General features: G+C 43.7%; 1 protein-coding gene across 1 annotated transcript in view; it reads left to right on the plus strand.

Annotated features, from left to right (window-relative positions):
* Positions 1-21,278, plus strand: part of NPHP4 (nephrocystin 4) — a 169,960-nt gene that overhangs the window by 82,175 nt on the left and 66,507 nt on the right. Inside the window, exons 14-15 of the mRNA XM_069079459.1 lie at positions 7,589-7,774; positions 10,907-11,045. Of these exons, the coding sequence (XP_068935560.1) occupies positions 7,589-7,774; positions 10,907-11,045 (325 nt within the window). The remainder of the gene's footprint in view (positions 1-7,588; positions 7,775-10,906; positions 11,046-21,278) is intronic.

Consider the following 21,278-nt stretch of genomic DNA (forward strand, 5'->3'; position numbering starts at 1 on the left):
CACTATTATTGTTATTCCTATTTCTGGTTCATAGAACCATTTGTAGACAAATCTGGCTATAGAAGAAGAACTCAGAGAACAGTTGTGTCCTTGAATTACTGGTTATCTCCTTCCCTGCTTCTAATTGGTTAAATTTCTACAGCTAGATCTTTTTGGAGTTCATTGTGTATTCTTTTGTGTAATGTGGATCTTCAGCCAAAGTTCCTGTGATTTTCTGGGTCCTCTACAGAAACGAGTCCTTTCTGGTGCCTTGTTCTTGCATCCCATTCATTGTTGTTTTTATTATCATTTTTTACCAGCAGAATAAGTAGCCCTGACTTCTGTCAGAACTTTATTTTGGTCCTTTAAGTAGCTAGACAGTTATTAAAAAGGCTTTCCTTTTTTACAGATACAATAGTAGTAGCAGAATAGGATCTTTTACCCTCTTCTGCAGGCATGGTGATACTCTGTCTTTCCAATCTTGACTTGCCTTCCTTGAAGAGCATCCTGGGGAGCAGTGACTGGCAGTGGTTAGAGCGGTCTGCAGCCTAATACTGGTATTGCTGGGTCAAAGTGTATTCTCAGTTTTATAGCTCTTTGGGCATAGTTCCAAATTGTTCTCCAGAAGGATTGGATCAGTTCACTCTACCAGAAGTTCATTAATGTACCTATTTTAACATTTGTCATTTTGTATGTGTGTGAAGTGTAATTACCTCAGAGTAATTTTAATTTATCTTTCTCTAATCAGTAGTGATTTAGAGCATTTTCATATGACTATAGATAACTTTAATTTCTTCTTCTGAAAACTGCTTATATCCTTTGGCCATTTATCAATTGGGGAATGGCTCTTATTTTTATAAATATGACTCACCTCTATACCAAATATATATTTGAGAAACGAAGACTTCATCAGAGAAACTTGCTGCAATTTTTTAATATTACTTTATTGTCTATGGTACCTTTTAGCATAATGTAGTTTCCCCGATTATCTCTTAATTAGGTCTGTTTTTGCTTTTGCTTTATCTAAGATTGTGATTGCTAGCCCTGCCTTTTTTACTTCAACTGAAGCATATTAGATTCTACTCCAGCTCTTTAACTCTGTGTGTATCTTTCTGTCCCAAGTGTATCTCTTGTAAACAATATATTATTGGGTTCTGGTTTCTAATCTGTTCTGCTTTCTGCTTCTGTTTTATGGGTTAGCTGATCCCATTCATATTCACAATCACTTATGATTACTGTGTATTTCCCTTCATCCCATTTTCTTCTGTTTCTTCTTCTCTCTCTCTTTTTATCCTCTTCCTCTTCAAAAGTATATTCTGATCACTGCCTCCCTTAATCTATCCTTAATCTACTTTTCATCTGCCTTCCCCTTTATCACCTTCCCCCTTTTTCTTTTTTTTTTCCTCCTCTTTCCCTATTGGGTAAGTAACATTTTTGCACACAAATGGGTGTGTATATTTGTTCTTCTCTTTTTGAACCAGTTCCAGTGAGAGTGAGGTTCAAGCATTGCCTTCACCACACACCCCACCCATTTTCCCCTCCATTTTAAAAGCTCTTCCTCATGTGCCTCTTTTATGTGAGAAAATTTCCCCTATTCTACCTCTCCCTTCCTCCTTTTCCCAATGTATCTCTTTCTCACTCCTTCATTTTTTTTTTGGAGATAATTTCAACATAATCAATTCATACTGATGTCCTCTGTGTACATAAAACTCCTTTTAACTGCCATAATAATGATAAAAGTCTTAGGAGTTACATATATCATTTTCTCATATAGGATTACACTCAGTTTTGCCAGATAGATTATTCTTGGTTGTAATCCTAGCTTTTTTGCTTTCTAGAATATCATATTCCAAGCCCTCTGCTTCTTTAATGTAGAAGCTGCTAAATCTTTTGCTGTCCTGACTGTGGCTTCATGATATTTGAATTGTTTCTTTCTGGCTTCTTGAAGTATTTTCTCTTTGATCTGGGAGCTCTGGTTTTTGGCTATAATATTCCTGGGAGTTTTCATTTTAGGATCTCTTTCTGGAGGTGATAAGTGGATTCTTTTAATTTCTATTTTACCCTCTGGATCTAAAATATTAGAGTAGTTTTCCTTGATAATTTCTTGAAATATAAGGTCTAGCATTTTTCTTTGATCATGACTTTCAGAGTAGTAAAATAATTCTTAAATTATTTCTCCTCAATCTCTTTTCCAGGTCAGTTGTTTTACTGATGAGACAGTTAACATTTTCTTCTATTTTTTCATTCTTTTGACTTTGTTTTATTGTTTCTTGATGTCTCATGGAGTCATTAGCTTCCAGCTTCCATTTGCCCAATTCCAATTTTTAAGGAATTATTTTATTCAGTGAGATTTTGTGCTTCTTTTTTTTCATTTGGCCAATTTCTGCTTTTTAAGGTGCTCTTCTCTTTGGTGAGTGTTTGTGTTTCTTTTTACCATTTGATCAATTCTTTAATTGCTCTATTTTTTACTGTGTTATTTTGTTCAGTACTTTTTTGTGCCTCTTTTACTGAGTTGTTAATTCTCATTTCATAATTTTTATAATTTTTCTTTTCATAATTTTCTTGCATCACTTTTATTTCTTTTCCCAATTTTTCTTCTACCATTCTTAGCTTTTTCTTTAACTCTTCCAGAAATTTTTGTTGGGTTTGCTCCAATTGGCATTTTTCTTTGAGTCTTTTTTTGGTAGCTGTTTTCACATTGTTGTTTATTTCTAAGTTTATGTCTTGGTCTTCCTTGCTACCATAGTAGCTTTTTATAGTCAGATTATATTATTGTTGTTTGCTCATTTTTCCAGCGTATTTTTTGACTTTAAACTTTATGTTAAAGTTGGGCTCTGCTCTCCTGGGGATGGGGAGGCATTATCCCAAGCTTCAGGCTTTTTCAAGCTGCTGTTTTCAGAGCTTGTTCTGGGGGGTCTGCAAGGTTTTAGTACTTTCAAGGAGGGTATGATTTGGGGAGAGGTGTGGTCACTGCTCTCCTGGTCTGGGCTCTGATCTTTACTCAGGAAGCCTGCAGCCACAAATTCTAGGGCTTCTCTTTGCTTTGGAACTGTGACCAGGGCTCCTATTCCCTTGTGACCAACTCCCAGCACTCTTCTCTGCCCTGAAACGTCAACCCATAATAATGGGTAATAGATTTGCCAGTTAACACCAGCTACACCCAGTGTTAGCAAAAGGTCCCATGTAATCTCTTTCTGACCAATTGTCCAATCCCTTTACCCTCTCTGGACTGAGAGCTCCCCAAAATGCTGCTGCTACTGTAGCCAGGGTTCCTATGGCCACGTGTGTGGGCTCTGGACAGGCCTTCACACTGGTGCCACAGACTTCTCTTGCTGACCTCTTAAATTGTCTTTTGTTGGATCTGCTACTCCAAAATTTGATTTGAGGTGTTATTTGGCGTTGTTTGGGAGAGTTCAGCTGTGTGGCTGCCCGTAATCTACCACCTTGGCTCCATGGTGCCCATTGCTTTTTACTGTGCCTTTACACAAATGGCTTCTCCCATCTTGCAGGGGCTGGCCTCTCACTGTAGCCCCTTCACAGCCTTGTTTTCAGAGAAAGCTTCGGGGCTGCCTCCTGAGGGATAACTGATCCTTATATATTAGCAGTCTCTCCATTACTTGGCATTTGAATTCCTTGTGCATCTGTTGTATTCCTGCCCCCTACCCCTACTCCAATAGAACATAAGCTTCTGGAGGAAAGGGACTGTTTTATTTTGGTCTCTCTAATCCTGATACCAATCAGAGTCCCTAGCACATGGTAAGGGCTTAATCACATTTATAGAATTCAATTAAATCTCTAGAAACTAACAATAAGGGAATAGGTCATTGACCTACATTGTTTGGTTTGTTTTTTCAAATTCACAAGGTTCTAGATTTCTTTAGAAGACAGTCTCAAAGACAGATGTGGGAACAGAAACCTCTTTGAATCGATTTTCTTTCAGGCACCCTCATTGTACATCCAGCCTGCCAAAGTGCCCTGTTCCTGTTCATAGGCTCTGTCCCTTGTAACCACTCTGTACCACAGAACTGAGATCTAGGGCTTTTACATTCAGACTTCAGCTCTTGGGGGTCTCCAGTGTGTAGCTATTAGAGTTTCATGGTGATTTAATTTGGCTATTCAGGGATACTCTTCTTAGAGGAAATGCCCCAGCCCTGGGTCTGCCAGTCTGGCACCACGATTACTAAATCCTGGTTGGGCCTTTAGGAGAAAATTAGCTTTCATGGGCCATGGCAGTGTACCTTGAACCCACCAGAAGGAACCTATAAGATCTGTCAATCATGACTTTGGTTTAAACCCAGTTAATCTCCATAGACCTTCATATATAGTGGTAAATCACAAAGCTGATTGCTGAGCTGAGTGAGGGATTTCAAGGAATGAGGTGAGCCCATGGCTTGGTTTTAAACTGACATCTCTGTTATAAATGAATTAAAGTGGTAACTTGAAAACACTTTCAGATTTAAGCCCTTCAGCCATATTCTTCAAGATTTATTTCTCTTCTTAATGTGGCATTTGTTTTATCTTCTACATTTGTTTTTTTTCTGTGTTGTGTGTGCTGTCCTTTGGTCAGCTAACCTGTGATAAAGAATGCAAACAGGAAAGGATAAAGAGGATTTGTTCTTCAGGATCGTATATTAAAGCCTGGTTTGTATTCATGCAGAACTATAACTAGGGCAGGATGATGGGGGCTTTGTCCAAGGACACCAAAATTTAGCATGTGCTGGTGGCGTGTGTTGGTGGCACTTGCAGTCAGGCCATGTAGAAATAAGCGCCTAGTTAGCAAGAATTGTTAAATAGGAAGACAACTGGATGGGGCTCCCTCTGTGGTATGTCACTGCGCCCCGCCCCCCCCAGCACCTGTGATCAGATGAGCTTCTCTTAGCTGCGTCCTTCCTGCTCCCCACTCTCTTTTCCTGGTATCACAGCATCCAGCCTGGGGTCACTATTCCACCCGCCACTGAATTTGAGCACAAAGTTCATGCTTGATTCAGGTGCCTTTTGGACTTTCTACTTTGGCCACAAAAGTCTCTAGGAAGAGAGGATCACAGGTCTAGACCTGAAAGAGGCCTCGAAGGCCACCCAGTCCAGCCCAGGGCCACCGCCAGTCATCCTGACCCATGTCTTGTGACTGAACTCCAGTGACTCTGGAGGAGAGAGTGAGGCTGGTGACCTTGCACAGCCCTGCTCCATTTAAATCCAATTCACTTTCAAGTCAAGATACCACCCTCCCAATATCCTTGACTTTCTTTGAGAACAAAGGATGAACAATAACAAGCCAACCCTCTTCCTTTATAAATGAGCAACTTGAGGGGGTTAAGTGACTTTCTCAAGGTCTCATAGCAGCAGAGTCAGAATTTTAACCCAGAGCCATTGTACCATACTAGTGATGGCCCCGAGTCCAAGCTGCCCTTGGCTTATTCTTTCATGGGAAAAAGCATGTGGAGGAAAAATGACTCCATGGCCTTGATTTGCCATCCCCCACGCTCCTGATTCCTCCAGGAAACCTTGGAGGCTTCCTGCCCCCAAAGTTCCCTAAGTGATCAATGCCTCTTCCTTACCAAATGAAAAGTTACTGGAGAAATTTCAAGATTTTTCCTTTTAGGGAAAACCATCAGCATAGTACGATGTCTCAAAAAGCAGTCTCCCTAGCATTCCAATGAGTCCTGCGTGCTTCCTCCCTTCCCCAATTGATCCCAGGGTCTCTAGTCTTGTGTCAGCTCTGACAGCCCTTCACAGCCTGGCCTCGGCCTCTCTCCAGGCTCCCTGCACTTTACTCAGCCCTCCTTTGCACTGGCTCTCCCCACTCCACCTGGGGCATCCTCCTTCCTCATCTCCATCTCACAGAGTCAGGCACCATCTTCTTCATGACGCCTCTCCTGATCTCCCCAGATGTTAGTGCCCACCCCTCCACACTTCTTCGTATATATGTTGGCAGTTGTTCAGTTGTTTCCGTCATGTCTGACCCTCCATGACCCCATTTTGGGGTTTTCTTAGTAGAGACCAGAGTGATTTGCTATTTCCTTCTCCAGCTCATTTTACAGATCAGGAAACTGAGGCAAACAGGGTGAAGGGACCTGCCCAGGGTCATACAACCAGTAAGTGTCTGAGGTCACATTTGAACTCAGGTCCTCCTGACTCCAGGCCTGGTGCTCTGTGCACTATGGCGCCACCTAGCTGCTCTCTGTATTGGTATTCATTTCATGTATACTAACATAGAAACTTGTCTTCCCCATTAAAATGTTAACTCCTTGGGATTAGTGATGGTTTCATCTGAAGCATTTGTATTCCCATCACCTCGCACCGTGTTTGGAACATAGTAGTGCTTGCTGATTGAGGGGCATGAACCTTATCAAGTGCTTTCCAGACACATGGAAGACACCCATGTCAAACAAATGATAGGAAGTTTGAATGAATGGGAATGTCCCATGAACAGGCAAGAGACTTGAGTTCTTCTTGTTGCTGTCACTAATTTTTCGTGACCATGAGTGAGTACTTCCCCTTTTGATGTGTTTTCTTAATGAATGCCACATGGTGGGGGGACTTGAATATACCTAAAATCTCAGTGTATCTGTCCTCTCTTTCAATTCAGTTTAATAAAGATTTATTAGGAGTCCAAATTTCTGCCTTCGCTTCCTACTGAGAAGGAAGGTAGTGTTATAGCAGACAGCGGGGCGGCGGTGGGGGGGTGCAGTTCTGGGAAACCATCACATAGGAAGTGAGCCATGAGGCATGATCAGTATACTGAGAAGCACTGGTGAGCATGGACAGCATTGTGGACATGGGCGACAGCTTAGGAGAGTGCTGGGAGGTGGGAGATGGCGTGTGATCCAATTTGGTGGAAACATAAAATACATGTAGGGGAGTAGTGTGAAATGAGGAAAAGCATGTGGGAACTAGATTGAAAAGGATCTTAAATACTAGGCCAGGAGTTTGTATTTTATTCCAGAGGCGAGGGAGTGAGGGAACCCCTGCAGATTGTTGAGTAGGAGAACAGGCCTGTTCCTGAAGAAGATTCTTTTGGTATACACGTGGAGGGTTGGTCAGAGAGGAGACAGAGCAGGAGGAGGGAGACCAACTAGGAGGCTGCCATCAGGGAAGAGCTGGGGAAAAGCTGTTCCAGGATGGTCACTGTGTGAGCGGACTCATGTTATGGTGGTAGAATTGATAAGGTTTGGTACCTGATTGAATATGACTTGGGGGAGAGACTGTGCAGGAAGAGGTGGTGAGGGAGAAGGAAGAGTTAAGGGTGATTGCAAGGCTACCTGGAAGTGGGGTGCTCTCCTTGGTGGAAGTCTTGTCAACGTGTGTGTATTACATCTGCTGGTCCAGACTTGCCCACACCTTCTTATACAGGCTTCCATACACATCTCTACCCAGTGTTTGGGAGTCCTTCTTCTAGGTCTTTGAACATTTTGTGGTTATTAGGGAAGGATGGATGCTGGTTGTGAGCAGGCAGAAACATCTCACCAATAATGGCTTGTGTAAGAAAGTGGCTTTTGAGATATTCTCTAGAGAACATTGGCCTGGACAAGAAGCGGGGCCAGCCAGGTAGTGAGATGGAGGGATAACTGATAGCATTTCATAGCCTGCCTTTCTTCTGTTTCCTTGCCAGGGGGGCTCACTTACATCTTTGTCTAACATGGCCTACATGCACGTAGTTCGATGGGCGGTTTGGAGTCCGCTGACAGAAGGCTCTTCTAAGAAGGTGGTGACCTTACCCCTTCGAGGAGGAGCCCAGCTCAACCCTGCCCACTGTTTGGTGTACAAGATTCCTTCCACCAGCATGAGCTCTGAGGAGGTAAGACCATTCACTTCTCCTTCCAGTGAATTTGGCCTGTCCTGTGTTGCTACATCTGTTGCCCTGCTAACACATACATAGTGACTGAAAATAACCGTGCTAGTCGTGCTGAGCCTATTTTCAGCCATGCTTCATATGCAGAATTTTTCCATGACAAGGATTTATATCTTTTTTAAATTACAAAGTGATATTCACTTTGTAATAAATGTTTGCTGAGTAGTTGAATTAAATCCAGCCCTCTACTCACTGAAGTTAATTAATTTAATGACATAATGCCTTTTGTCATTCCCATTTATATTAGTCTCTTGGGGAACTCTCAGTGCCCTCAACTCTTGAATGAATGCATTCTGTAAAGGAACCAACATGTGCCAATTAAAAAAAAAAAGATTTCTTAAAGCATTTAATCGATGGGAAAAAGTTGAGCGTATGTTTGGTTCTTTTTGGAAGTAGTCTGGAGTCAGGGAACAACCTGGGTGTGTAGAGTAAGATTCTGAGCTGGAAGGGACTGCAGTGGTTATCTGATCATAAGTGTTTAGGTGCATAGACTTAGAGAGAGATGGAGGTGGCCTCAGAAGGCCTCTGCTCGGACCCTCTCGTTTCACAGATCAGGAAAGAAGGGGCACTTCCCCCAGACCACAGAGCAAGCCACCAAAGGCTGACCTCTCAGTTCTCAGACTGAATGCAGCCGTCTGTCTGTCGCATCGTGCTGCCTCTCAGGAATCGCCTGACCGTTGTTTTAGTTCAAGCTCTGCCCCTAATTATCTGTGACCTGGTGTGAGCCATTTCATCTTTCTAGACCTCACATGTCATATCTCTAAAATTTCTGCATTTTGATAATGTGATTAATTTTTTTAAATCATTAAGTATTTCTTTCAAGACTCTTATATTTCTAAAATCTATCCAGGCTCTTTCTAGAGTCCTCACATGAACCTTTTTTACCATTACTATTTACCATTTTTCCAAGATAGGAAAAAAGTTTTGCTTGCTGAGTGACTGTTATATCAGCAGGTCATCTAGATTTGGACTCAGGAGACAACGTCGTTTTTGGAGACAAAGACCATTCTTGATGGGCTGAGGTTAAGGACTGGGAGACTAGCCAGCATCATCTATCAGTCTCATCACAAGACCTTTCCTTCTCTATGGAACCGAATTTGGCTGCATCCCCAAAAGGCCTTACTTGTCCTCCTTCTATAGGAGATTGCTATCAGAAACACCCAACCTTGAGACCAAGGTTATGCAAGAGATTGTTGAGGAGTCCATCATTTGTCCTACTCAATTTTAAGCCTCCTATGAGGCTGGTTTTCACCTCTCACCTTTTAGATGTGCAGTCTGTGCTGGGGAGGAGGAACATCAAAGGTTCTGTTATCTTTAAAGAGCCACCTGTGCTCCCCTGTACATTGCAGTCAGAGTTTCTGAGAGCTCCAGTGCTGTACAAATGCCATAGTTAGTTAATTTTACTCACTAGCTTGATCTGCTGTTGGACACTATGAGAGGTGAAAAACCTCCTAACGGGGCCTTATTCTCTAGAAGCTGGTGACTTTGATGGGGAAAAGGTAGCATTGCTGAATCAATTAATCAGTCAACATTTATTAAGCACATACTATGGGCCAGGCCCTGTGCTGGAGATACAAAAGAGGCAGCAGAGTATCCCTGCCCTCAAGGAACTTACAGTCTAATTGGAGAGACCACATGCAAACAAATATATACAAGGAAAGCTCTATCCAGGATGTACGCTTGCTGTCTGTCCTTCATTCTCAAAGAGGACCATGACATCCGGGCATAAAGGAAATCCTTAAAAGAGGGAAGGTGCTGAAATGAAGAGGGGGTAGGGAAGGCTTCGTGTAGAAGCAGGCATTTTGGATGGGCCTTCAAAGAAGCCAGAGAGGTCAGGAGTCAGAGCAGAGGAGGAAGAGAGTTCCAGGTGGGGAGGACAGCCAGAGGAAATGCTCCGAGCCAAGAGATGGAGGGTCTTTGTAGGACAGCCTGAGGCCTCTGACATTGCACTTGAGGTGTGAGAACACTGGAAAGGTGGGAGGGGCCAGGTTAGGAAGGGCCATTTTATGTTTGCTTCTGAAAGCAATAGAAAGTTACCGAATTGATTAACTCCTGTCCACTTTCCTTCTTGTTCATGAATTTAAACAAAGACTGATTTTTTTGGCAGCTAGGTGGCACCATAGTGCTTACAATGCCAGGCCTGGAGTTAGGAAGACTCAGTTTCCTGACTTCAAATGTGGCCTCAGACATTTACTAGCTGTGTGACCCTGGACAAGTCACTTCACCCTGCTTGCCTCAGTTTCCTCATCTGTAAAGTGAGCTGGAGAAGGAAATGACAAACCACTCCAATATCTTTGCCAAGAAAACCCCAAACAGGGTGACAAAGAATTAGACATGACAGCAGTAAATGAACAACAAAGACTGATTGTTGAAAGATATGTTACAAGGCCATTTTATATTAAAGAACTGTTGCTTAAAATTAATTGCTGTATATATAACCCTAGCAGCTTAGAGGATCTGCATCTGTGAAGCAGGATACTGGAAAGAATTTGTAGATTTGACCCAGTGCTGGTGGTCTGTATACATATTTTCCAACATTTTTCTACTCCATTAATTTTGTGAGACCAATTTCAAGCCATTATAGTAAAGAAGGTTTGAGGCTACCCTGGGCTAAAGGTATCTTCTCTTTGTACCTGGATGTAGTTGTTTTCTAAGGATTTTAGGATAACACACACCTGTCTCCTTCCTGGGAAAGAGAAATATGTTCTATAAAAGAGTTTTTTTTCTCTTTTTTTTAAAGAAAGCATCAGATGAAATAGATATACCGGGTGGTAATGTATCCATCAGCCTTGTAGAAAACTCCAGATAGGAAGAAATCTGAACTTCTTCCCCATCAAGACTTTGGTCCCATGGTTGATTTTATCACCATGTCATTCAGAATGCTGTGCCATAACACGACATGAGTCACATGATTATAACTTAAATATGTCTTTCTCCAGGAGTCTCTAATTTAAACATTCTTTCTGGGGAAGATGGGACAGAAATCGTCTCAGCATTTTGTGCTGAGCACAAGTGAGGGGCATCAGAGAGGGCACACATGCCTTTTTTTACTGAGAATTTAAGTATTGTCTTTTTCAGGTTAAGCAAGTTGAATTGGGCACCATCCAATTCCAGTTCTCACTCGGTTCAGAAGAACACTTGGGAACCTCTCTTGGGCCCTCCAGCCACATGAAAGAGGAGCCACAGCACTCCAAGAAACCTCCCCCATCCCCTTCAAGTAAGTGTTAGCAGGGTGCTAACTTTCATCTCCATAGCGTGACTTCCATCTGTTCCTGGGAGAAAAAAAGCACTTAATAGTGTACAGTAATCACCAACTTTATAAGGTAACTGCTGTATATTGTTTTAATTCGAACTCATTAGTCAGGTCTTTCCTGGCTGTGCTGCTTTTTAAGTTGTAAAATTGAACACTGATAAAGTGGGGCGCAGATATTTCTAGTCTGTGGATCAGCCCGTCAATCAGTTCATTCCATAAATTTAAGAGATGTGCAGCTGGAGCTCTCCACAGGGGTCTCCAGCAGAAACAGTCCCCCCTTCTCCCCAGAAGTCACTTCATGTGGGGCTCTTGGAAATGAAGGCTTTCAAATATTGTGGATTCACCAAAAGCCACTGATTGCCAGCCACGCTGACTGTAGGAAACGTGAGCAAAAGTTCCTTTCCTTTTTTAAAGTACTGTCCTCCTTACTTGGAATAAGCATTGTCTGAGAGACAGAGGCCTGGGATGCTGATGTGGGGCTTTTTAAAGTGGAGTCCTAAAGTGCTGCCAGCCAAACTACCAACTCTGAAGGCGGGGCCAGACGTGTTTCCAGCGGCTCACAGCGATGGAGAAAGTGGATGATAGTGTTTGCTCATCAGGTTTTGAACTGAGTAGATAGTGCTTTAGATTCTACACCCTTTCATTCATTCATTTGTTTATAGTTGAGAAGTGCTTTGATCTACACTGTGGTGGGGGCGGCGATAGTATCCCTAGAGAGAGTGGGACAGAAGTTGTGATGAGATCCTTCTGAAAGAATGCGTCACCTCTGTGCTACATCCAAAGCTAAGATGAGTTCTCATGAACTTATCTGCTCATCTTACAAAAAGGATTCCCTTTTTGGAAGGCTAGGTTAGCACGTGTTTGACCTTTGGTACCCAAGCATCGCGCTGTGGGGAGGTGTTGTCAGAGAACCCTAGATCACAGGGGTCCCACCTGTCTTTGGATCGCAGACAGAAAGATGGTGAGTGGTCAGAAATGGGAGAGCCAGAAATAGAGGGCTACAGACGGATTTCTCCTTTCAGTCTCTACTGCGTGTCTGAGGTGTGAATCTAGAAAAGATGAGTAGGAGGCCTCTCTAGTAGTTATCTACTGTAGTCTTCATAAGGAGGACGCCTATTTTACCTGCAAAAAAAAAAGTAGAGAATTGGTTCTTTGAGATCAATGCTGTGACTTCGGGTGATGTGATACACACAAGATTGATGTCTTCATTTTTCTGCAGACAATACATGATTAAAATAATGTTATCTGCTTTCTTGCATAAGTCCATAGATGAGACTCCAGGAAGGACTTTCCAGCCAATATTTCCAGGCTGCAGGTCTTCTGTAAAGGCGTTGCTCATTTCATATGGTGAAGCTTTTTTTTGAGGGCAGATATCTCGGTTATGTTGGCCTGACAGCCGGTAAAACTCCTTATGTTTTTGGCTAGAACCTGGGATGCTGGAACTCATCTTTGTGCTCGCTTGCGTTTTGCTGAAAGAATTAAACTTATTCATTAGGACAAAAGAATAATTAATTGTATTCCCACAAGCCACATTATGAAGTAGCATCCTTCTCCCCTGAAGGCTGGCCCATTCTGCTAGCTTAAATATGGTTTCTTCTTTTTATGAATGTTCTCATCATAATTGTTCTTCACATAATTCAACATCATTATTCAGCATGTTAGTTTATTCTAGTACCTTATTAATGTGGCAGCAGTATTGAAATGCACAGTAATCTTTGGACTTGAGATGTAGCCGGAACATTCATCTACGCAAGCGGATTCTGCCAGGATACACCTTGTAGAAGTGGCTAGAGGGCACCCAGCTTCTGTAAGGGATACACTGGAAGGATGGATGGATGAAAGGAGGAAAGGAAGGAAGGAAGGGAGGGAGGAAGTACAGAGTTAGGAATGTACTGATCACAAAACTCTGAGGAAACCTACAAAGGAAGAAAGAAAAGGAGAGAGGAAGGAAGGAAAGAGGAAGAAAGGAGGGAGGGAGGTAAGAAGGGAGGGAAGAAGGAAGGAAGGATAGGGTTAGGAATGTACTGATCACAAGGTCTGAGGAAGCCTACAAAGGAAGGAAGGAAGGAGGGAGGGAAGAAGAAAGGAAGGGAGAGAAGAAGGAAGGAAGGGAAGGAGGGAGGAAGGAAGGGGAGAAAAGAAGAAGGAAAGGAGGAAGAAAGGAGGAAGGGGAGAAAGGGAGGGAGAGAAGGAGAGAGGAAGGGAGGAAGGAAGGAATGACAGGGTTAGGAACTGATCACAAAGGAAGGAAGGAATGGGGGAGGGAAGAAGAAAGGAAAGAAGGAAGGGAGGGGAGAAAGAAGGAAGGAAGGAAAAAAGAGGGAGGGAGGAAGAATTTATTAAGGCCTGCTGTGTGCCAGGCACTATGCTAAGTGCTTTACAAATATTTCATTTGATCCTCACAACAGCCCTGGGAGGCTATTATTATTATTATTATTATTATTATTATTATCCCTGTTGTACTGTTAAAGAAATGAATTCAGACAGTGATTAAGTGACTTGCCCAGGGCCACACAGCTAGTCTGGGCTCAGATTTGAACTCAGGGTCCTACCCATTGTTCCACTCGGTGCCTGTTTGACCATAGAGATCTGGAGAAGTTCTTCTGGCTCTTCTTTGTAGCCCGCTGACCACGTTTTCTAGATGAGTGTACAGGTCAGAGGAGCCCGAGAGCTTGCCCTCTACACTGTCCCAGAGTCAGCTCTGCTCAGGACTCAGGACTCGCTCAGAGGTGACAGACTCTGGCAGCAATTGGACAATGTTAACAAAATAAAGAAAAACACGATGTGCAGCATGGATAGTATTGATTTGTGGTTTCCTAAGTCAGGGTGTGGCCGACAGGATCCCTTTCTATTTTAATCTGCCCCTCCCAGTCTAGCTCAATAGCTTGGTTTTATAGAAGAGGAAACTGGGGTCCAGAGAGGTCACCCAGCTAGTAAGTGACTGAGGCAGAATTTGACTTGTAGACAAGGATTAGGGTCCTGTGACCTAAGCTCAGCCTCTGTGCACTATACATTCCTGCCCCCAGCCATAGAGATAGAAGAGAATTCCTTCACTTACCTTCCTCTGCTAAAAAGGAAACCACAGCAGCTCCGAGTAAGAAACACATGCCGATTCTCCAGCTGGCTGCAAAGGCACAGGATCTATGACTTAACAATAGGAAACAATTGCAGCATCGCTCTTAGCTCTGGCAGATGTTGTTTTCCCTCCTGGCTAGCAGCATGCCTTGATTGTACTGTTTAAGCCCTTCAAATGGGAAGGGGAGACCCAAGACCTTCACTCAGACTGGATTTTGCTTGTCATGCTTTGGGCCATCCATCAGCAAGTACTCTGCGCTCCCTGAGCGCACCATCCTCACGTCAAAAAGTTGACCCTCTCATTGGTCATTAGAACACAGACTCATGAAAATGTCCTTCGCAGGAGAGGGCAGACTTTGTGTGCCACATGCATGACACAGTCAATAAAGGCCCCATGGAAGAGGAGTCTCACCTGTAGTGGCCCCAGCTCACCCAACTGAAGTGTTGTGGAAAGGGTGCTGGGCTTGGAGGCAGCAGGGACAGGGCTTGTCTCCCACCTCTCGGATACTCCCAGGTTTTTCACCATTCACAGCTCTCTGGACCTCATTTTCTTCATCTGTAAAATGGGTATAATAACATCAATAGTATCCATTCCTTAAGCCTATTATGATCTTAAATAGAGATGATATATATAAAGTATCAGCCTGTGTGTCTCAGTCATCATGCAGAAAGCCAGTGGCCTGATGAGATGGAAGTTTGCAACTGCTTTTGCAAAAGAAAGGAAAGGACCTCTTATACCACACCTCCCCCAGGGAATCACATTGGCCAATTTAGAAATCTGGTCCCTGCCTTCTTTGCAGTGGGATTGTGTGAGAATCCTTTCCTTTTGTCAGGGGAGGCGATGGCCTTGCCTGCTGCAGCTGGTCCCTGCTATTCTCCTTCGTGGATCAACAACCAAGTGCTCCCGGCTGGGATGGCAGGGTTGGCCAAAGGAAGCAGGACAGAGAGGGGACTCAGTGAGGGAGGCCCTCTGGAAGGAGCAGGCTTTTTGAAGTCCCAGTCTTGACTGTGAGTGTTAGTACCTCAGTGACCTTGGAAATGTAACTCCCTGTCTCCCTCCCTCAGTGTCCTTATCTTTCAGGGTCAACCTTGAGGTCTCTTCTCGCTTGAAAGCACTGATTCTGTATGTCACCCAAATACAGAAGCCCGTGTCCAGTTGACCAGGGCCCAGGGCCTCCTTCTTTAGCCTCCTTGGCTCCCCTGGCAGCATCTGCTTTCTTTTTTTAGGGGGCTGATCTTTAACACACACATACACACACACACACACACAGACATACACACACAGACACACACACAGACACAGACACACACACACACACTCTTTTTACTCTCAAGCCAAAGAAGAGTTCTTGCTGTCCTGCTGGGAGGTCGCGCATCCTCTGGGCGCCTTCAGGAGCAGACGTCGAACTTTTGTGCAAATATGCCGCAGCAGCTTAATCTGTTTTTCAGATGCTGCTTGGGGACTCCGAGATCTGCATGGAGAGAATCTGATTTCATTAGGTTTATTTAATTTGGATTTATTGCAGCATTCCTGTCATGCTAATATGATCATCTTCAGCTTAGGTACCACACATTTTAAGGCGTTGTCTCCCAAGACTTAATATGAGCGGTTTTAAATATATGCTGGTGTTTAACTTATGATGGAAACTTTTCTTCCTTCAGTATTTTGCCAACTTATATGGTTCCTTTGGAAATCTTAATGATATTGTGGCTGTCACCTTAAGTGAAGTGCTTTGGCTTCCAGGGATGAATAATGTTCCATATTCTCCCTCTAAGATTACAAGGGGACTGAAGGGGTCTATTATAGCTCAAGACAGATCCAACCTCACGCCACTAGAGGGCACTCAATGCTCAGGTTTCTTAGCAGAAATCCACCTCCGCACTTTTGAGTTCTTTGGAATGTTCTGGTGGTATCAGGTTTTTGCTTAATCGGTTTTAAAACAGAAATCTAGATGGAGTTAATTGAAAATATTTAATAATGGCGTTTTCTAAGATGTATCGAGTTAGCTTGTTGACATAATTACAGCATTGTGTTACTGATGTTGCCTGGAACATAGCTCCCTAAGTGCGATTTCGTGGGCACGAATCAGTAGGATTCAGTGAATTTCAAAGCATTACAGAAGTCAAATTATTTGAGTAGCTTATTGTGGTGTCTTAGTGAATGTGTATAGGAGACATTGTTTGTTCATAGCTTGTGAAAGAACTTGAGATTGCCTTGTTTCTGTCTGTCAGATGCCAGGGAGATTAGTCCTTTAGCACAGACCTTAGCAGGGGTGGGGAACCTGCGGCCTGGAGGCCACATGCAGCCCTCTAGGTCTTCAGGTGCAGCCCTTGTCAAAGGGTTACTTGTGGCCTCAAGGCCGTGATTCCCCACCCCTGTCTTAGAGTAGAGAGCTCTAAGTCCTAATGGGCTCAGTCTGGCAAGTCCGCTTGCCAGATGTTTATTAAACACCTAATCTGTGCAAGGAATTGGGGACAGTGTTGTTGTTGTTGTGCAGTCGTTTTCAGTCACATCCAAATTCCTGTGAATGAGGTTTCCTTGGCAGAGTTACTGGAGTGGTTTGCCCTTTCCTTTTCCAGCTCATTTTACAGAGGAGGAAACTGAGGCAAATAGGGTAAAGTGACTTTCCCAGGTCCATACAGATTGTGTCTTCAGGCCAGATTTGAAATCAGGAAGGCGAGTCTTCTTGCCTCCAGGCCTGGTGCTCTGTGCACTATGGGGTCACTAGCTGCCCCATTGGAGATATAAAAATGGTCAAAAAAGACACTTATTGTCCTCAAAGAACTCACAGTCTGCTTCTTATTTCCTATGGGGCTTAAGACAAGTCAGTTAATTTTCTAGGTCTTATTCTCATCATATTTCAAAGAAAGATGTACCAGGAGAGAACTGAAGAGAGTAATTTGAATTTCTGCCCTTAGTATGGGGATCGAAAGAATGGGATGAGAAGTAAATAACAGCTGGTTTGTCTTTTTTTTAAAGTAGGGTTGGTAGCAGGACATAGAGCAAGTGAATGTACACAGCAAGCCAAAGCCAGGTTTGGGTTTGATGTGCATGGCCATGCGATTCAGCTCAGCAGATGCGGTGATATGGGATGACCCCATCCCTGGCCTCTGCTGCTCTTCGGTCCCCATATAGATATGATGCCAGGTAGACGGTGATGGAGACAAAGGAGAGGTCCAGGAAGAAGGAAGAGCTGGGAGAACAAGGGGAGACTTTATCCATCAGTCAGATAGCAGGCATTTATGAAGTGCCTGCTGTATGCCAGCACTGTGTTAGGGGCTGGGGACACAGAGACAAAGCGAAGCAATCCTTGCCCTCCAAAGAGCTTACGTTCCAATGGGGGAGACATGATGTACAAATACAAATGGATGTAAGGTCACCGCCCTAGCAATGGAGCAGATGGGGAGAGGCTTCACGGAGGAGGTGGTGCTTGAGCCTGGTCACAAAGAAACCAGAGATTGGGGGGGGTGGCGCCATTGTTGGCACGGGGGTGGGAGGCAGTCGGCGCAAAATCAGTCATGTGGGACTGGCCAGCCGTGACCCTCTGAGCTCCTAGCACCTGAAATAGGCCTCAGGCTAAGAATAATAGCGATAATATAAAATAGCAAAATTATATAGTGCTTTAAGATCTGGCAAGTAATCTCATCAATCACCAAGTGTTTATTAAGCACCTCCTTTGTGCCAGGCTCCGTGCTAAGTGCTGTGGGTACAAGCTTCCATTGTAATGGGAAGACAGCATGTCCGTGAATCAGAACACACAAGATCAGTGCAGAGATGGTGGAGAGGGGGTAGCCTGCGAGGGGAAGGTCCTGGCAGCTGAGTCTTGAGAAGCTAGGAATTTTAAGTGCTAGAGGGGAGGGGAGATAGAGTGTTTCAGGCCTGGGAAGGTGGTGGCTTGCTTTGGCAACTGCGTCGTCATCAGACACCAGTCACTCTCCATAGCACAAACCCTTTCCACAAGCTCTTGTATGGGCACTGAGTCCTCTGTCACTGAGATCCTGAATGTGGGATTGGCAAGAGAATTGATGCCTCCCCCAGCGAGCACTGGCGTTGGTTCACAGTTTGCCACATTTTTTACCTTTTTGTGTGCTCTAGGCCTGTGGCGAATCATTAGAGACTGGGACTGAACCATTACTTTATGGGTCTGATTAATGTGTCTTTTATTCGGGCTTGCTTTCAATCACAACAGTGCATCCTTCAACAAACACTTAGCCCGTTCTTTCCCCTTATTCTCAGGGACAACTATTTTTACCACTTTTGTAACACTGGCAAACTCTATCCTCTTTCTGAGACCAAAGCCTGATCTTTCCCCGTCTTTCTGTCTTAGCTGCTGAAGGTTGCTAAGCAACCACCTCCTCATGCTGGCCTTTCTATCTCTTCATTCAGTACTTTTTCAGTTTAATAACTGATCTTTAGTTAAGTACTGACAGGTTTGTTTCACCGGGCAGTCAGTTCAGCAAACTGTGCTCTGTCCTCTATTAATAACTCTCATCAGACTCTGCGTGCATGCTGATTAGCCTCTCCTAAATCACCCCCACCAAAATGCACAGTTAAATAAAATTACTGGCATTTAGTAAAAATATTCTTGGGAAAACAAGCTTGTGTTTTGTGCTCATGCACCGTCATGCTGCCGCCCACATAGGCCCCATTGGGGTGACAGCAGGAAGGAATCTGGGCAACCATCTTCCAGCGCCATTTGTAAACCTCTATTAGCATATCCCATCACTGGGACCAGAAAGACCATAATCCCCCCAACATGTTTCCTGATATTTCTGGGGAATTCACTGCTATCTAGCTTGGGGGAATGTATTTGAAGGTGATCCTTGCAGAAGCTTTTGTGGAGTTCAAGAATTATGCATAACAATGTTTTGAGTATGCCAAGGTTTGGGTTTTTTAGTATCTTTTTTTTTATTGGAAACCAAAATATTTTACCTGCCTCTTTAAGCACATTCTAAATTTTTTATATCCTTCTTTTCATCTTGGTTTTCTTCATTCTCTTTAAGTGCTAATTGGTGGGGTTCTCCCTTACCTACTTGTGTTCCCAATAGTTTATAACTTAGAATCCAAAATACATAAGAAGTAAGAGAATCTCTGTGATCTGTTGCCTTTTGAAGATGACATTCATTGCTATTAAACAGTGTAGGTGAATCAGGTTTTTAGAGCAGGAAGACACTATCTAGTCCAGTTCCCTTATTTTACAGATGAAGATCCTTAGGCCTAGGAATGGGAAATGACTGCCAGTCAGTAGCAGAACCAGGACTACCACCCAAGTCTCAACTTGTGGTATTGTTCCGCTAAGCCGTGGTGCTCTTTATGGTCATAATACGTGTCCAAACTCAAATCCTTCTGATCATCGTGAGAGGTAGAGTAGTCCAATGGATAGAGCTAGACTTGGAGTCAGGAAGAACTGGAATTAAATCGTACCCTGGGCAAATCACTTAACTTCTCCAGCCTCAGTTTCCTCCCCTGTAGAATGAGGATGCTCACAGGTTTGTTGTGAGATAATGTTTATGTAAACAGCTTCGCGCATCTTAAAGCTCTATGTAAATAAATAAAGGATTGAATGAAAAAACCCATTTATCAAGTGATGTTCAGAATGCTGGGGATTCAAGCAGAAACAAGACAGTCTCTGCTTTCTTTCTAATTATGTAAATGTCAGGGAAGATGCTTGTCATCATCTCAGTAGAGGGACACCGAAGTCCATGAGCCCATGAGGCAAAAGCAGGAGGAAGGGAAAGTGGGCAGGGGTCTAAGGAGAAACAGAAGCCAGGTTGTTGGGAGAGTCTGCCCTGGCAGATGGAGGAGGTGGGCAGTGCTTCCTTCAGAGGACTGATGTAGTTGGCCCCAGAGGAATATGTCACTGGGATTTTAAGCATCCAGATACTTACTGGAAGTTTAGATTCTACTGGTAGTAGAGAAATTACTGATTTTGTTTGCTGACAGAAACAGAAGAAATGGCAGGTGGGAACTTTGTTCCATCATTTCTGTCGTGTCTGATCCTGATCCTGGAGTTCTTTGCCTTCTCCTTTTCCAGCTCATTTTACAAATGAGGAAACTGAGGCAAGCAGAGTTAAGTGACTTGCCCAAGGGCACATATCTAGTAAGTGTCTCAGGCTGGTTTTGAGCTCAGAAAGAGAAGTCTTCCTGACTCCAGGCCTGGCACTCTCTTCACTGCACCCCCTAGCTGATGACAGGACAAGTACTGGTACTCCTTGTTGGTCAGTTAGCTGACCATTGTGGCAAAATTGGTTAGTGAAGTAAAAGGGCAGGAACTATGAGGGGAAAGTTATCTTGTCAGTTTTGAGTTTATAATGACCAGGATGAGGATTCTGGAGAGTTAGATATGTGCTGAACATGTTAGGAAAGCAGATTTCCAAAAATGTAGGTAAATTACACACCTAAGTCTTGTGTCCTGAGACTCTTAAGCATTGGATTGTTTGTTGGAAGAGAATGGGGGAGAGCTCTCAAAAATCTAAGTCTCGCAAAATCATTTTGTGTAGTTTTGGTGAAGGGAGGTGAGGGAGAGCCATCTAAAGAGAAGAATCTGTTTTTCTTCTGAGTTCAGACAGGTGTGACAGATCATCTCATCCAGACCCCTCAGCATACACCAGAGGAGACTGAGGACCCTAGCGATGAAGTCATTGGGCCTGGATCACCTTATTGAGATGATAACAAGCATCCTCCCTGACATTTATATAACTAGAAAGAAAGCAGAGACTGTCTTGCTTCTACTTCAGAGAGGCAAGATCTAAACCCAGGGGGCTGCACTCTGTACTACTGAAGCCTTCTGGGAGTCGCCTCCCATCTCTTCTGGGTGTCCTTTCCCCATTAGAATGTAAGCTCCCTGAGGGCAGGGATGGTTTTTTGCCTCTTTTTGTTTCCTCCCTGTCCAGTCCCTGGCACGGATGATCAATGAGTAGAATGTAGTATGGCCTTGTGGAAAGCTCCCTGGAACAGGAGTCAGAAGCCATGTGTCTGCAAATCCCATCCATCGTCTTTATGAGCTGTGTGACCTAGAGCAGGCCACTGGGGCTCCCGTCTACAAGTGGTCCGGATTTGTGGACAGCATGACCTTCCTCACAGGGTTGCAGTAGCAACAAATGAAATAATGGATGTTGAGC

Source organism: Petaurus breviceps, unplaced genomic scaffold (assembly GCF_028583685.1).
Source record: "Petaurus breviceps papuanus isolate PSGF00001 unplaced genomic scaffold, PetGlider_PUasm1.0 91041, whole genome shotgun sequence".
NCBI lineage: Eukaryota > Metazoa > Chordata > Mammalia > Diprotodontia > Petauridae > Petaurus > Petaurus breviceps.